The sequence below is a fragment of the Agelaius phoeniceus genome, chromosome 6, assembly GCF_051311805.1.
Source record: "Agelaius phoeniceus isolate bAgePho1 chromosome 6, bAgePho1.hap1, whole genome shotgun sequence".
Taxonomy (NCBI): Eukaryota; Metazoa; Chordata; class Aves; order Passeriformes; family Icteridae; genus Agelaius; species Agelaius phoeniceus.
Window position 1 is genome coordinate 11,516,742 of NC_135270.1, and position 15,792 is coordinate 11,532,533.

The window sequence follows — 15,792 nt, forward strand, 5'->3', positions numbered from 1 at the left end:
CCTAGGGCTGGGATCTAGGGCACGATGGAGCTGTAGAGCCCCGAGGAAGTATGGAGCTATATCTCCAGGAGATATAGCTCAAGGGAGATTCAAGGGAAGGGGGGGAGTATAGGATAATAAGGGGCTATAGCCCCCAGGAAGAACTATAGGGTGGTGCTATAGGATAGCAAGGGACCACAGCCCTGGAGGGCAGGACGGGGCTCTAGGATCAAGGGCCAGGACCATGCTGTAGGGCAGGAGGGAGCCGCGGGTCCGGATGGAGCCATAACCTCTGGTTCGTCCCCGTCCATAGGGAGCGCGCGCCCGCAGTCCCGCTCCTAGGGGCGGGTCTTGCTCAGGCCCGCCCCTTAGTGACGTCAATATCCCGCCCCCTGTGCGCGGCTCGCGCGGCCCCAGCCCTGAGGCGCAGCCGCCGCCGCCGCCATGGGGAAGAAGGCGCGGGCCGCGCCCGGGCGCCGGCCCATCCTGCAGCTCTCCCCGCCCGCCCCGCGCCGCGACGAGGCAGCAGGACCCGCGGGAGAGGGGGGCGACTCGGGCTCCGAACCCGGTAAGGTGAAGAAGGCGGGTGGAAGCGGGGGGCGCTTTGTTGGCGAGGTGCGGCCTAGTGAGGCCTAGCGCGGCCTGGCGGGACCGGGTGGTCCCGATCCGCTCCTCCCCCGCCATCCCCCCAACATGAGCCCCCCGTGATTGACGCTTCTGCCCTGTAGATGAGCCCGAGACGGTGGCGGAGCCGCCCCGTAACCCGCCGAATCCGCCGCCTCCCGCTCCTGCCGCGGTCAAGGCCACAGGTAAGGGAGCGCTGTGGGATGAGACGCGGGATTACATCCCTCCTGAAAAACTAGGGGGAGAATTTCAGGATTTTTGGGGTGCTTGCGGCCCCTGCTGCACAATATTGATAAAAAAAACGTTGGCGTTGTGGTTTTAAATGGGGCTTTTTGTCTTAATTTTGGGGGTGGTTGATTCTCACATATAATTTTTTTGGGTTCAAACCATGATTTATTTAAAGCTTAAAATGTGGGGAGTTTGGTCCTAAAAGAGGTGTTTTGTCCTAAGTCTAGGCGTTTTTAGTACTTGATATGGGGGCTTGGGAGTCCTAAATGTAGGAGCTTGGTCCTTTGTGTGATTTTTTTTTTTTTTTTTCTTTGTTTGGTGGTATGTATGGGGTTTTGGTCCTAAAAGTGCAGGGCTGTGAGGTTCCAAATAGTTTTTGGAGATGCTGAGTGTGGGTTTTCTGGTTCTAAGTGTGGTGGGTTTTGTGCTAAATTTAAGAGCTTTTATGGGACTGTGTTTGTTTTCCTCTCCATAACCCTGTATTTTTAACACAGGGTAATTAACCACGTTTTAACTACTAGTTTTAAGGGAAGAGAATTAACCCTTTCCTAAATAATTCACTTTGGGGCTGGAGTTGTTTCCATGTTGATTATTTTAGTCATGCTGTTAGCAGCCCCTAGAGGTGACTGCTCATTCCTAAATGCATTTTATTACTGGTTCTTGTACTGATTCCCCCCAGGCTGTCCCTGGCACTTGTACAGGGGCTGTTCTCACAGTGGCACCTGGAGCAGAGGTGGAGGGTGGGATCCAGTGCCCTGTGGCAGCAGGAGGGTTCCCCTGAGTGTTCACTCTCCCTTTTGCAGGAGGTTTGTGCCTGCTGGGTGCCTATGCTGACAGTGATGATGAGGAGGGTGAGACCCCGGAGAAGCCAGCCCGCTCCACGGATGCCAATGGCAGCAACTCTGCTGACATCGACAGCACCCTGGCGAACTTCCTGGCTGTGAGTGTCCCTCCAGCGGGGACAGAGGGAGGGAGGGATGGCGGGAGGCGGGCAGTTTCATAGTGCAAGGCATTGTCCTCATTAGTCAGAGCTTTGATTTTGCTTGGGATTGAAGGTCCTGGTGGGATGCTGTTTTTACAGGAGATCGACGCCATCACAGCCCCAGCACAGCCCGCTGAGCCCACTGCTGCCTCCTCTTCCTCCTCCTCCTCTGTGCCACCCCCCATGCCTCCCCGCCCAGAGCCAAAGGAGTCGGGCTCGGGCCCCTCATCGGGCACAGCCAATGGCACGGGCTCGGCACCGGCCCCCGAGTGGCAGTACGACACACAGTGCTCGCTGGCCGGAGGTGAGAGCCCTTCCTCTCTCCAAAGGGGACGCTGACAAATGGGTCTCACTCAGGGGGAGAGGGGAGTGACAGGCTGTCCTTGTTCCCTGGCAGTGGGAGAGCTGGAGATGGGTGACTGGCAGGAAGTGTGGGATGAGAACACTGGCTGCTACTACTATTGGAACACCCAGAGCAACGAGGTGACCTGGGAGCTGCCGCAGTACTTGGCAACGCAGGTCCAGGGCCTGCAGCATTACCAGCACAGGTGGGCAAGATCTCCAGGATGTGTCCCTGTGTGATGTTGTCCCAGTCCTGCCCTTCATTCCCTCTTCTCTTCCCCAGCAGCACCGTGGCAGGCACCAATGGCAGCTTCATGGCAGCCACGGAGCCATTCCCTCAGGAGAAGGGGACCCCAGGCAGCGCTGGCCGTGGGACCAGCCTCAGCAAGCGAGAGGTGAAGAAGGTCAGTCATGTGGTTCTGGCTTCCATGGGGCTTGCAGGTACCTCCTTGGGTGTCCTTGGAAGCAGCTGGGATGCTCTGCTCCATCCACAGCTCTAGGAGGGGCCTGGTAGTATGGGCTCTTTCCCAGGGAGCTGCTAGAAAGCTCACATGGAGCTCATCCCACAGGAAGTGAATGAAGGAGTTCAGGCTCTCTCCAACAGTGAAGAAGAGAGGAAGGGAGTGGCTGCGGCCCTCCTGGCCCCACTGGTGCCCGACGTGGTCAAGGAGGAAGAGGAGCGCTGGAGGAGGAAAATGATCTGCAAAGAGGAGGTTGAGCCCCCTCTGGAAGAGGAGGCGAAAGTGGAAGAGACGCCAGCTGTTCCAGAAGAGCCAGAGCCCAGCAGGGACCCCCTGGAAGACACAGGGCAGGAGGATCTGTGCAGTGTGGTGCAGTCAGGGGAGAGCGCAGAGGAGGAGGAAGAGCAGGACACACTTGAACTGGAGATGGTGCTGGAGAGGAAAAAGGTAATGGGAGATGTTTGTCCTGTAAACAGGGCCACAGTGGCAGCCATGGTATTGCTGGGAATACACTGGGGTGTTGTGTCTCGGCAGGCGGAGCTGCGTGCCCTGGAGGAAGGGGATGGCAGCGTTTCGGGCTCCAGCCCGCTCTCTGACGGGAGCCAGTCGGCCCCGCAGGATGTGTCCCGCAGGCTGGCCTCCAAGAGAGGCAAATGGAAACTGTTCGTGGGAGCCGCCAGCCCCGAGTCCGCCAGTCGAGGCCCCAGCAAAACGGGCCGGGAGAGCCCAGAAGCAGGAGAAGCAGGTAATTGGAAAGGCTTCCTTTGGAGGCAGGAGCAGGGAGTTTCCATTCCCTCAAGACCCGCAGAGCAGTGCCAGGAAGGGCTGTGGGGTACCTGTGCCAGGTGGGGGACAGGTGAGGGGTGGCTCTGTCACAGCCCAGCCTCACTGGGATAAGCTGCGCCTCTGCCGCAGTCTCCATATCCTAATTACCCACATAAGGAGAAGAGTTCCATATTCAGTGGTTCTTGGGAGACAGGACACAGATAACAGCTGCCTCACATCCCATTGCCTTCCTGTTCCTCCCAACGTCACAAATCCAGCCTGTGGCACGTTGGCACCCTCCACTTGCAAAGTTCAGTTTTTGAGCTGCCTGGTACTGAATTCCAGATAGCTGCAGTGTCCCTGGAGCCACTCCAGGGCCCCACACTCAGTGTGTAGGGAATGTAACTCCAGCCCATGTGTGGCAAGGCAGCCCCTGTTTCTGAGGGGCTGGTTCAACTCAGGGTGTGTGTGGATATATCAGTCGTACACAGCTAGCCCTCATGTTCCAGTTGGATCCCCTAGAGCTGTGCTTCCCAAAATGCACCAGCTGTAGCATTTTAAAGACCGCTCTATGCCCAGCAGCTCTGGGACTCCCAGATTGTAGAAGCATGGAGTTGTTCAAGTTGGAAATGCCCTCTAAGGTCACGGAGTCCAGCTGTTCCACCAGCACTGTCAAGGCCACCAGTAACCTATGTCCCCAAGTTCCACATCCACATGGTTTTTTAATTCCTCCAGGGGTGGGAGCTCTACCACATCCCTGGGTAGCCTGTGCAAGGGCTGGACAGCTCTTTCCACTAAGAAATTTCCCCCAATATCCTACTTTAATGTCCCTTGGCACAACTTAAGGCTGTGTCTTCTTGTCTTGTCTGTTGTTTGCCGGCAGCAGAGCCTGACTCCACCCTTCTCTCTGGGCATTGTGGGGACCGAGAAGGTCCCCCTGAGTCTCTTTTTCTTTGTATGTGCCAGTCCCTTCCCAGCACAAGATTTGTGTGCCTGCAGCACAGAAAGCTGAATGGAATTGCTTTTGCAAGAAAAAACTAGTACAAAAGTGCCTACAGCAGGCCGTGTCCTGCTGGAGTGGGAGTTGGTGCCTGCCCCATCCCAGGGTTCTTGTGGCCCTGAGGCACCTCTGCTTCAGGCAGGGGTATGAGCTGGATGACAGCTCTGGCATTAAATCAGTGATGTCATTTTTGCATAGGAAAATGAATGGTTTTGCCAGAGGGCTTTCCAAATAACCCTGAAGCCAGCTCTTCCCAGGAGCACCAGATTCCACCTTAGCCTAGGGAACAACGAGCTGTCATTCCAAAATAACCAGTTTAAGATGAGCACCCTGCTGCTGGAGGGTGATTTAGGGAAGCATCCTGCCTTCTAGCACCAGGAAATGCTGGGAATTGGGGTTTCTCCCCAGAGGCCTGTGAGACTCTCTCACGAACTTCCTTCTTTGGAATTGATTGCTTTGACAGTGAATTGGTAATCTGAAGGCAAGACCTTCTGGTATTGGCAGCTTTTGGGGACCTCTGCAGTCTTTCATAATTAACTTATTTAATACCTAGTACCTGTTATTGACAGATTTTGGGAGTTAGTCTCTTCCTGCTTCCCTGATGTCCAATTTTCCAGGTCTTGCCTCATCGCTGCTTTGCACTGTAGCTGCTCCAATGCTCCCCTTCCCATGTTATCCTTCTGGAAGGATCCCCACCACCAAAATAGAGCAGTGACCATCTATCCTTTTAAATTTCAGGCTCTTGTCACTGGCTCTGGTGGGTCCTAGCTTTTGCCCACTGTTGCTCACATTGCCTTTGGTTCCAGGCACGGTGTCCAGCCAGCTGCTGGCACTGCCAGGGTGGTGATGGGACAAGGACTGACCTGTCCTTCCTTCTCCTGCAGCCCCGAGCACAGAAGCAACTGATCCGAGCTCAGACAAAGAGGCAGAATCTGAGGAGCCCCAGGAAAAAGCCAAATCACAAGGGGCTCCAAAAATGGAAGAGGAGGAGCAGGATCTAAAGGTATGGAGAGGTAGAGGTGCATGTCTGTGAGATGAGGGATGTGATGGGTGCTCCAGCTGCCAGCAGGAACAAGGGACATGCTGGCTCCCCCAGCCACCTCTTCCCTGGGGACACTGGAGCTTTGGGCTCTGGATTTGGCCCACCTGAAGCTTTTACAGCTCAGATCCCGGTGTGGCTGTGGAAACAGCTTGTGAAGGAAGGGCTCTGCAGGGCTGGGACAATATCCTGTCTCTAGTAGGATTCAGCAGCAAAAGCTTGGATGAAAGGAGGGTGTGGGGGGGCGAAGACTGAGCCCTGGGTGTTGTTGTGGCAGAGGACAACCAGTTTGATCTTGACTTTGTTTTCACCAATAACAATATTCCAGTCTCTGGCCCGGTCAGTCGTCCCGTTTCCAGGCTGAAGACTCCTCGTCCGTAATCTCTCCGTTTCTTGAGGCTGACGGTACCGCTCTGCCCTTCGCCCGGCATTACTCTTAGATACAAGCTGGGGAAGCCCTGGGGATTTCTGCAGCATCCTGCTGATAGCTCTTCTCTGAGCCTTGGTTTGCTCCTTTGGCTGCACTGGATCAGTTCCCTGATCTATAGCAGAGCTCCTGGCTCTAGGGCAGTATGACAGAGCAGTAGGAGACATCTTTCCTGTTTGTCCTTTAGTCCCCATGCCACTTGTTACCTAAGATCTCCAGCATAAAATTTGGCTCTGGAGTTATTCTGTGACGTTGGAAGTGTTGTCACCTCCCTGTGGCAGATGGGGAATCGCCGGCTCATAGTGGAGCCCAGGTGGAACCTGCAGTGAGAGTTGCCTATCCCTGTCCTCATTTCCCACTACTTAAATAATTTTTCTGGTGTGAAAGGGAAGGTCCTTTTGTCCTTGTGAAAAATCTCCTATCTCCCCCGTAAAACAACTCCTTAAAGGATTTTGAGATGTAACATTCCCAGACCAAAACTGAGCCTTCCTCAGTGCAGTATCCATTTGAGACCTGATTTTTAAATTAATTTATTTAAATAAAAAGAAATAAAAGCCTGTAGCAGGGCTGGACTTGCTGGTCCCCTCTGCAGTCCCCTCCTCCTTCTCGTCCCAGTGGGTGCTGTGACAGACCGTGTGGTGCTTTTCCATGCAGGATTCCCTTAGAGCTGTTGGAGGAATGCCAGCTCCCTGGGTAACCAGTACCATTTGCTCATCGGGTTGGGATCTCTCTGGTTACAGGAGCTGCGCCGGGGCCACCGCTCCCAAGTCACCCTCTGCTCCAGGATGTTCCCTGGCTTCTCCAGAGACACAATAACATGGGAATTCATATGCCTGCCTTGGTCTTCTCTAGGGCTTGCTTGTCTGGCCTATCACCTCTGGAGACAGATGCTTCCTTGGTGGCTTTGGTGGACATTCCAAAGCCTCTTCGGAGGAGTGAAGTTAAAAATAGATATTTTTAAAACCCTCCTTAAAGCAGTGGTGATGCCACTCGCAGACATTCCTGTTCTGGATTCCCTTCTGGCTTGTGGCTGCTTCCATGCAGTGCCTCCAGTCAGGGGGATGGAGTCAGGATCCCCATGTCCCCAGATTGGAGGTTTCACTCCATGGGATGCTGGGTTTGAGTAGCCGTGGTCGCCATGAGCTGACCTGAATTTTGATGTAGCTGCTGCCTCTGCTCTGGGGTAAATCCAGAGCTGTTGTCCCTTTCTGGTGCTTTCCAGCTAGTTCCTCTGGAAAGGAATTATTTACAGAACCTGGAATGACATCCTGGCCCATTTATTTGGGAAGCATTCTTAGGTATCTGCTATGGCGATGGTTCTGCTGTAACTCCAAAGTACCGGAGCTACCGGAGCCCATGCTGTCCTTCCGCACAGAGTCGAGCGCAGTCCGTGGAGGAGCTGTCACCCAGCCACCCACACTGCCTGTCCCTGGGGTGCAGGATGTAGCAGGACTTAACAGAGGGGGTGACAGGCACACAGGGCCCGGGTGGCACGTCCCGGTCTCCAGGCTGAGGGGCTGTGGGTGGTCCCGAGAGCCGCGGGGCCGTAGCTGCCCGATGCTGCTCCCAGAGAACAGCTCTTGACTCTGCCCTTTTTCCTGGCAGTTTCAGATTGGAGAGCTGGCAAATACTCTGACTAGTAAATTGGAGTTCCTGGGCATCAACAGACAATCTATCTCCAACTTCCACATGTTGCTGTTGCAGACAGAGGTAACCGAGCCTTCGCCCCTCGCTCCGGCCTCGTGTTCCGGAGCGGATCGGATGCAATCCGCCGTCCGTCCGAGCGCCGGTGCTGCGTGAGCCTCGTGGCGCCTTCCCTTCCTCGGCGGGGGGAGAGCGCGGCTTGGCGCGGAGGCGGGGTCTCCTCCTCCTGGCCCCCCGCGTCCCGTGCCGGAAGGGAGCCTCCCGATCCTCAAGTCCTGTCCCCCCCAGGGCCCCTGGCAGCCCACCTCACCGGCTTCCCCCGGTTCTTGCCCTCTAGACCCGCATTGCAGACTGGCGAGAAGGTGCTCTCAATGGAAACTACCTCAAACGCAAACTCCAAGACGCAGCCGAACAGCTTAAACAATACGAAATAAACGCCACCCCTAAAGGCTGGTCCTGCCACTGGGACAGGTACGCGCTCTCCTCCTTTCTCACCTTTCATCTCTGACATCTCAGACATGATTTGTGACCATCAACCACCCGACGACGCTGGCGCCGTCCCTCTGGCAGACTGAGAGCGGCTTCTGTTAGTGCTGGGCAGGCAGAGAAACGTCCGGCACTCGCAGAGTTTGGGCCAGCCACCAAACTGGAGGATCCAAACGGAGTGCCCAGTGCTTTGCGACGGAGCTGATTCCCTGACGGACAGAGCTGGTTGTGCCTCTCGCGAGTGTCCAGCGCTGTGGAGGGCGGGCCTGGGGGGTCGCGCATGCGAGAGCTCTGTGAACTTTGCAGGATCTCTGGATCAACTCTTCTGACCAACAGCTCTTCCAAAGGACAAACTTCAACTCACCGACGGAATGAAGAACAAGATTTCTGTCTCCTGCCAGCAGGTCAGACCCAAACATTTCTTTGTCTATTTGGCTTTCTTGATTAATTTTCCTTTGTTTGAAATCTTTGCTCTTTTGTTTTTCAGCTCCCAGATCCGCTCCCTCTCTCTAGCATTCACTGTGTGTTTGACACCAAGAGTATCATAAAAAACTCTGCGCACCATGGGGTAGGGGGGCAGCCGCTTCCCTCCATTGGGCTGTTCCCCTGTGCCTCTTCTCGGAGGGCGACTTTCAGCCAAGGCCGTGCTGAAAGTCCCAATGTTAGCGAGACGTTGCCAGCGTTCCGGCCCTCCTCTCCCTCGGAGCGGGGGGGCTCAGGGCGACGTTCCCGCAGCCAGCGATAGCAAATAGCTTTGAGCGAGTCGGCTCGGGCCTCTCCTGCCTCTGTCCTCAAAGTTGTTTGTTGTGTGTGGGAGAGCGGCAGCCCTGCTGCACGAGGGTCTCCCCTGCGAGAGCGCACTGCTGTCGTGGGCAGGCCCGCCTTGGAGTGTCGGGGGCGGAGAAGGGAAGCTGAAGCCTCCTTCTCTTTCTTGTGATCTAGGGAGCATAGACGCTATTTCTATGTTAACGAGCGCTCGGGAGAGTCGCAGTGGGAGTTCCCCGATGGGGAGGACGAAGAGGAGGGACAGCAAGGTGCCGCCGACAGAAAACCCGACAGTCCTCCAAAGCCACCTCCCAAAGACAAAGGAGAGCACGCCGAGGGGCCCGCCGAGCGCCCCGCAGGTACGCCTTGCTGGCGGGAAGGTCCTGGCCCCAGAGCGCGGGGTGGGGACAGGGCAGTCCACAGTGGTGGTGCCTCCAAGCGGGACCGTGGGCAAGAGCAGGTGGTACAGACTGTAGGCCATGCATTCAAGCCTGTGTCAATGTCTGTTCTTCAGGCTCCCTTTGTAAGGAATCCTTCTCAGGCCAAGTTCCTGCTACGTCTCTCATGCCGCTCACTCCATTTTGGACTCTGCTTCAGTCCTCTGTCCCAGTCCTCCAACCTCCCTTGCCTTTGGAAATGCCTCCACCGCCTCCACCCCCCCCAGACTCGCCCCCGCCACCTCCACCGCCACCCCCACCACCTGGAGAAGATGGGGAGATCCAGGAAGTGGAGATGGAAGATGAGGGGGGTGAGGAGCCACCAGCCCCAGGAACAGAGGAAGATGCTCCCCTGAAGTCCCTAGTGCGCCCTGCTGCCAGCAGCAGCCAGGTGAGCACTGGAGCCAGGGCTCCACTGATTCCAGAGTGTGAGACTCTGGGAAATGGGTGTGTAATGGTGCTCCTGGCTCCACACTCACCTCAGCACTCTCTTCCAGGCCACCGTCGAACCGAGCCCAGCCCCGCTGCTCTCGGCCAAGCCACAAAAGAGGAAAGCAGTGGAGATGAGCCCAGGGCTGATGCAGCGCACGGCCACCATTGGCAGCTGCCCCGTCATCTACAGCCAGCCCCTGATGGCCACGGGCAAGTACCAGCCATCAGCCGTGCCCCTGGCCTCCCTAAGGCCACGCCAGCGCCTCCAGAGCGAGATCCAGGGACGGCCCAACCTCCGCATGGCTCCGGGCCACGCTGGCCCTCAGCCCACGGCGCTGGGGCTGCAGTCCAGCTACCTGGGTGTGGCGGGACCTGCCGCGCCTTCCATGATGGGATACTCGGAGTGCGCCGTGCCCGTCAGCCCGGCCACCACGGCCACCACGCAGCCGGTGCCAGCTCGGGGAGCCCTGCCAGCCACGGGCACTGCAGCCGAGCAGCCACCGCCCCCGCCACCCCCACAGACACCCCCACCGCCCACCCCCAAGGCGCCGCCGCCTCCGGAGAAGGAGAAGCCGAGGAAGGGGCGCAAGGACAAGGTAGGCCAGAAGGTCTCACACTGACACTGTTCCTTCCCTCCTTCCTTTCCAGCCACACTCACCACTGTTATTTTTGTGGCACAGGGCAAGAAGGGCAAGACAAAGATGCCATCGCTAGTGAAGAAGTGGCAAAGTATCCAGCGGGAGCTGGATGAGGAGGAGAATTCCAGCTCCAGCGAGGAGGACCGGGAGACCACAGCCCAGCGGCGCATCGAGGAGTGGAAGCAGCAGCAGCTGATGAGGTACAGAGCCCGGGGGCTGGCACCAGGACATTTCCTGGTCCCTTGTAAAAGAGGGGGTCCATGAGAGGGCCAGCTGGGTGCTGACATTCTGCTTTATCCCTGCAGTGGCATGGCCGAGAGAAATGCCAACTTCGAGGCACTGCCAGAGGACTGGCGGTCACGGCTGAAGCGGAGGAAAACAGCCTCGAGCACATGAGGCATGCAGTGCCGTGCCCACCTCTTGGGGTTTTTTTGTTTTGGTTTTTTTTACAGATGTACAGTTCCTTTGACCATTGTCCAATAAATTGTAGCAGTTTGGGAAGTGCCATCTCACTGATTCTGCTGAGGGCAGGTGGTAGATGGGGATGGGGAGCACAACAGCCCCCTGTAATCCATTATTACAAGTTGGGTGGGTGTGTGGGTTGTGGAGGCAGGAAGGCTCTGCAGAGGAAACTGGACAGGCTGGATTGAAGGGCTGAGGGTAAAGGTCAAGTGCCAGGTCCTACACTTGGGTCACACAAACCCTGTTGAATGCTCCAGGCTGGGGCAAGAGAGGCTGGAAAGCTGGGAAAGGCCCTGGGTGTGCTGGTGAGAGCAGCTGAACAGGAGCCCAGGTGGACAAGAGGCTGATGGCACCTGGGCTGTCCCAGCATTGGTGTGGCCACGGGCCCATCCCCTGTTCTGACACTGCTGGGCTACCTCCAGCAGTGGAGGTGGCCTCCACTCTACCTGGGGACAAATCTGGAGCCCTCGTGGTAAGAGGGGCTGTCCAAAGAAGGGAATGGAGCAGAGGAAGGGTATGGAGCACCAGGAGGAGCTGGGGGTCCTCAGCCTGGAGTGAAGGAGGCTTGGTGCGACCCTCTGGCTCTCCACAACTCCCTGAGAGAAGGATACAGCCAGGGGGTGCGTCAGGCTCTGCTACAAGGGACGGGACAAGAGAAAACAGCCTCAAGCTCTGCCAGGAGAAGTTGAGGTTGGATGAGAGGAGGAATTTCTTCATAGAAAGTGGTGTCAGGCATCAAAGGGGCTGCTCAAAAGTGTGATTGAGTCCCTAGCCCTGGCAGTATCCGAGGAATGACTGGACATGGAATGACAAGGAATGACATGAACACCTCAGTGCTCTGGTCTGGGTGTTGAGGTGGGGATTGGTCGCAGGTTGGGCTTAATAATCCTCGAGGTCTTTTCCAACTTTAATGACTGCGAAATCCCTCTGGCTCCTTGCCCAGCTCTGCTCCAGGACTGCCCCATTCCTCCCTGTAGCTCAGCAACCGGGTGCTAGCCCAGCCCTGACGCTGCCTCTGCTGTTCCAGGGCTCTCACAGCCATGGAGCCCGCAGGGCGCTGCGCTGCCCAGGGAAGGGAGGGAGCTCTGCGGGGGTTCAGGGGAGGACAGCTCCTGAAGCCCTATGACAGCTTCATCCGCACCCACCTGCGCTTCTATGGCTACTTCCGAGGTGAGCCCTGGCCGCTGTGCCCTCCTGTCCCTGGGCTGTGTCCCCTCCTGCCCCCTGGCTGCAGCGCTGTTCTCCCCAAGATGAGAAGACAGGCAGGGAAGAGACTGCCATGTCCCCGGAGGAACCCTCCGGGCAGCATCCCAAGGCCTCCACCATGGGCAACACCGACCCTGGCTGGCAACGAGGTCCTGGGCGCGAGCCAAACCGTGAGTGAGACCCTGCATCCCCTCACAGCCCCCTGAGCACAGCGTCCTCCTAGCACAGCAAGTGTGGAGGGAGGGCTTCTCCCTGTCCCTGCCTTGGTTTTGTGGGGTGCCCCTACCCCAACCACAATGGAGGCCCCCAGCCTTTCCTGGTGCTCTTGCAGACCCCAGGGTGGTGCAGACGCCCCACCAGGGCAGACTGGCCCCCTTAAGGCAGCCCTGGAGGTCTCCAGGAGAACCACAGGCTCTGTTCTCCCTCCCTGCTCCTCGCTGGCCTGTGGAGTGTGAAGTCATCCCAGAGACAATTGAGCACATCGGTGAGGGGATGCTCCAGCTGTCCCCTGCCTCACCCCTGTGCCAGACCCCTATTGTGTGTATGGCATTTTTCTCTGTGTCCCCCCCCTCTCCCAGAGTGGGTCCCCCCCAAACCAGAGCCCTTCTGCCCACCCATGGGCCAGGAGCAGGCCCTGTGCACCCTTGGTGAGGAGCAGGGCACTATTGTCTACCACTCCAGCCCAGGTAAGGGAGCACAGGCAGCACCCCTGAGTGCCTCTGCCCTCCCCAGACCCCCACCACTGTCCCTGCTCCCCCCACAGTGCTCCAAGGCTCCTGCTTTACTCGTGCTCGGGTTGGAGGAGCCCCGGGGCCACTCTCCTCGCCAGCAGCCCCCTTGGAGGGTCCCCAGGACACCACGCTGCTCTTTGAGTCCCGCTTTGAGAGTGGGAACCTCCAGAAGGCCATCAAGGTGTAAGAGAGAGGGCAGGGGGCCATGGGGCCTCTGGTGTCAGGCTGGAGCTGGAGCGCTGCCCTTCCCTCCACACAGGGGTCCCTACGAGTACGTGCTGATGCTGCGGCCAGACCTGTACACGGCCAAACACACACAGTGGTTCTACTTCCGTGTCCAAAACACGCGGCAGGAGCCGCTCTACCGCTTCACCATTGCCAACATGGCCAAGCCCAAGAGCCTCTATGGCCAGGGCTTGCGGCCGCTGTTCTATTCCCAGCAGGATGCCCAGAGCTGTGGCATAGGCTGGCGCCGGGTCGGGACCGATGTCTGCTATTACCGTGGCAGCGCAGGGGAGCCACCGCTGTTCCGGCTCAGCTGGACTATGCGCTTCCCCCATGATGGTGACACCTGCTTCTTTGCCGCCGGCTACCCCTACACCTATTCGGATCTGGGGCGCTACCTGCGCGCGCTGGCGGCCGACCCGGCGCGCTCACGGTACTGCACGGTGCGGGCACTGTGCCACAGCCTGGCTGGCAACACCGTGCCCCTGCTGACCATCACCGGCCCGGGTGGCACGGCCGGCAAGCGGGCAGTGGTGCTGAGCGCCCGCGTGCACCCTGGTGAGAGTGGCGGCTCCTGGGCCATGCGGGGATTCCTGGATTTCCTGCTGAGCCCCCACGAGGATGCGCAGCTCCTGCGCCGCCTCTTCGTCTTCAAAGTGGTGCCGATGCTCAACCCCGATGGGGTGGTGGTGGGCAACTCCCGCTGCTCCCTGGCAGGACGGGATCCCAACAGGGCCTATGGGAAGGCGCTTCCCGGCTCCTTCCCCGGCGTGTGGCACCTGCGGGCCATGGTCCAGAGGTGAGGTGGGCGTGGGGAGCTGGTGGCACAGGGCCACTCCTGTGGCGGTGCTGGTGGCCATATCCCGATGTGTGCAGGGAGCTGGCAGAGCGGGAGGTGGTGCTGTACTGCGACTTCCATGGGCACAGCAGGAAGAACAACGTGTTCATGTATGGCTGCGATGGCGGCGGGGATGGTACAGGGACACGGCTGCGCCAGCGAGTGTTCCCCCTAATGCTGAGCAAAAACGCCCCTGACAAGGTGGGACACAGATGCCTCAGAGCCACATGTTGTGGTGGCAGTGGGAATGCAGCCCATGTGCTGCTTCCCAAGTTGTCCCTGTGTGGCTGAGACTGCTCTGACCCTGGGGGCCTCCAGTTCTCCTTCTCCAGCTGCAAGTTCCAGGTGCAGAAGAGCAAAGAGGGGACAGGCCGGGTCTCCATGTGGCGCCTGGGCGTCTCCCACAGCTACACCCTGGAGGTGGCCTTCAGTGGCTCCACACTGGGTGAGGGGCTGCCACAGCCACGGGGACAATTCCAGTGGGGTGGTCCTGGGCTGGGAAGCTGCCCTTGTTTCCTTTTCCCTGTCTCCTCCAGCTGGGAGAAGCTCCCACTTTAGCGTGGAGGACCTCGAGTCACTGGGCTGCCTCCTCTGTGACACCCTGCTCGACTTCTGCGACCCTGCACCTACCAAGGTGGGCTTGGGCCTGGCCCAGGGTTTCCTGGTGCCACGGGACCATGGTGACACCATGACACTGGTACTGTCCCGCAGCTCCAGCAGTGCCTGGTGGAAGCGGATGCACTGCTGCAGCAGCGGATGGGTCGTGGGCCAGGCTCTGGAGGCAGCTGGAGTGATGTGTCCCCCTCAGAGCTTGAGTCCAGGTATGTCATCCCCTGTCACCTCATGTCATCCCCTGGTGCCACTGGGGGCTACAGATGGTTCTTGCTCCCTGCAGCACCAGTGGCTCTGACAGTTCCGTGTCTGACGGGATCCCAGATGACTTCCACAGCCCCAGCCAACAGGTGAGTCTCCATGTGCCACTGATTTTGAGGTGGCAGGGAATGCAGAGCCAGGGTGGAACACAGTAACAGAGGGTGCAGATGTCCCAGTGCCACTTTACCACTGGCACAGATGGAGCCACACAGGAAGAAGCGGCTGCAGAGACGGAGAGCAAGGAATGTCCTGCGCCAAACAAAGCGGAGCCGCACCACTATCCCGGTGAGCCTGGAGCCACTATAGGTCAGCCAGGCCCCCAGGGGACAGTCCTGCAGGGACATTTGTCCCCAGTGCTGTCCCACCCCTCAAGTGGGTCTGACACCTCTCCTGTGCCCCCCAGGCTGGGACCCGCAGGCATCCAGTTCTTCCTGGTGTCCAGAGTGGAGGTGACAGTGTGGGAGAGAAGCCCAGAGCCAGCTCCAGTGTCACCTATTCCAGGGCAGCTGGAGCAGGGAATGGCCCCCGTGCCATCGCAGGAGCAGTGCTTGGAGCTGACTCTGGAGTGGCCCTTCCCACGGCACCTGAAGCAGGGAATGGCCGCTGTGCCACCATGGGAAGGCATCAGCTGGACAGCAGCACAAGTGTGGTGACACACCGCAAGCCCCCACTGAGCCCCTGCTACCGTGCTGCCACCAGTGACTCTTCCCAGGATCCAGCCATGGGGCCATCCTGGCAGCGGGGTGGGCACAGGCCCAGGGACAGGGCACGTCCCCTCACTGTTCATGTGGTGACCTTACGCTGCTGCGCCTGTGCTCGGCAGTAAAGGTGCTGCCACCTCCATGTCTATGCCTGGTGCTGCCTGTTTTCATTTTGATGTCCCCTCAGGAGTCTCCTTGTCCCCAAGCTCGGCCAGAATCTTGCTGGCACCCAACCCCGTGACACCACCATGGTGTCAGCCTATGCCTGTGGTGCTACCTTGGGCCCTGCCACCAGCATGTCCCCTCCATTGCCTGGTATCACCTCAGCCCTGCCACCATGGTGTCATCTTGGGTTGTAAGGATGTTTGGTGCTAGCTCTGCCACCCGGGTGACTCCTCAGCCCTGTGACCCCACTGTCCCCCCTGTCACTATGGTGTCCCCGCAGGCGCCGTGGGTGCCCCAGACCCCGTTGCCATGGCAACAGCCCCGCCGCGCCTCCGGCCGTTT

The 15,792-nt window shown here is 58.5% G+C and overlaps 2 protein-coding genes across 6 annotated transcripts; both read left to right on the forward strand.

Moving 5' to 3' along the window:
- Positions 1–366: 366 nt before the first annotated feature.
- On the forward strand, positions 367–10,750 carry FNBP4 (formin binding protein 4). 3 transcript variants are annotated; one of them, XM_077179776.1, is made up of 16 exons: positions 368–547; positions 708–788; positions 1,635–1,771; positions 1,913–2,117; positions 2,211–2,361; positions 2,439–2,559; positions 2,725–3,063; positions 3,151–3,361; positions 5,266–5,384; positions 7,453–7,557; positions 7,829–7,962; positions 8,920–9,101; positions 9,257–9,570; positions 9,677–10,207; positions 10,292–10,449; positions 10,555–10,750. In XM_077179776.1, the coding sequence occupies exons 1-16, from the start codon at positions 424–426 to the stop codon at positions 10,643–10,645; spliced, it is 3,003 nt and encodes a 1,000-aa protein (XP_077035891.1). In that variant the 5' UTR covers positions 368–423; the 3' UTR covers positions 10,646–10,750. The 3 variants fall into 3 exon arrangements, with proteins under 3 accessions (XP_077035892.1, XP_077035891.1, XP_054491857.1); XM_054635882.2 differs by having other exon boundaries at positions 2,442–2,559; XM_077179777.1 differs by lacking the exons at positions 9,257–9,570; positions 9,677–10,207; positions 10,292–10,449; positions 10,555–10,750 and having other exon boundaries at positions 367–547; positions 2,442–2,559; positions 7,829–9,062.
- A 116-nt stretch (positions 10,751–10,866) lies between these two features.
- On the forward strand, positions 10,867–15,718 carry AGBL2 (AGBL carboxypeptidase 2). Of its 3 annotated transcripts, none has more exons than XM_054634832.2 (13): positions 10,867–11,881; positions 11,962–12,087; positions 12,249–12,401; positions 12,496–12,603; positions 12,681–12,831; positions 12,908–13,672; positions 13,750–13,912; positions 14,030–14,156; positions 14,248–14,345; positions 14,423–14,532; positions 14,607–14,673; positions 14,783–14,869; positions 14,988–15,718. In XM_054634832.2, exons 1-13 carry the CDS (start codon positions 11,752–11,754, stop codon positions 15,408–15,410), a joined length of 2,508 nt encoding a protein of 835 aa, XP_054490807.2. In that variant the 5' UTR covers positions 10,867–11,751; the 3' UTR covers positions 15,411–15,718. The 3 variants fall into 3 exon arrangements, with proteins under 3 accessions (XP_054490807.2, XP_077035893.1, XP_077035894.1); XM_077179778.1 differs by having other exon boundaries at positions 12,720–12,831; XM_077179779.1 differs by lacking the exons at positions 12,249–12,401; positions 12,496–12,603.
- Positions 15,719–15,792: the final 74 nt, after the last annotated feature.

Excerpts from the sequence above, each read along its gene's own strand:
- AGBL2 (XM_054634832.2), top strand. The coding sequence starts at position 11,752 with ATGGAGCCCGCAGGGCGCTGCGCTGCCCAGGGAAGGGAGGGAGCTCTG. Across the intron at positions 14,157-14,247 it reads CTTCAGTGGCTCCACACTGG|CTGGGAGAAGCTCCCACTTT; the intron begins GTGAGGGGCTGC and ends TGTCTCCTCCAG. Across the intron at positions 14,870-14,987 it reads GGAGCCGCACCACTATCCCG|GCTGGGACCCGCAGGCATCC; the intron begins GTGAGCCTGGAG and ends TGTGCCCCCCAG.
- FNBP4 (XM_077179776.1), top strand. The coding sequence starts at position 424 with ATGGGGAAGAAGGCGCGGGCCGCGCCCGGGCGCCGGCCCATCCTGCAG. Across the intron at positions 548-707 it reads CGACTCGGGCTCCGAACCCG|ATGAGCCCGAGACGGTGGCG; the intron begins GTAAGGTGAAGA and ends TCTGCCCTGTAG. Across the intron at positions 2,560-2,724 it reads GCAAGCGAGAGGTGAAGAAG|GAAGTGAATGAAGGAGTTCA; the intron begins GTCAGTCATGTG and ends CTCATCCCACAG.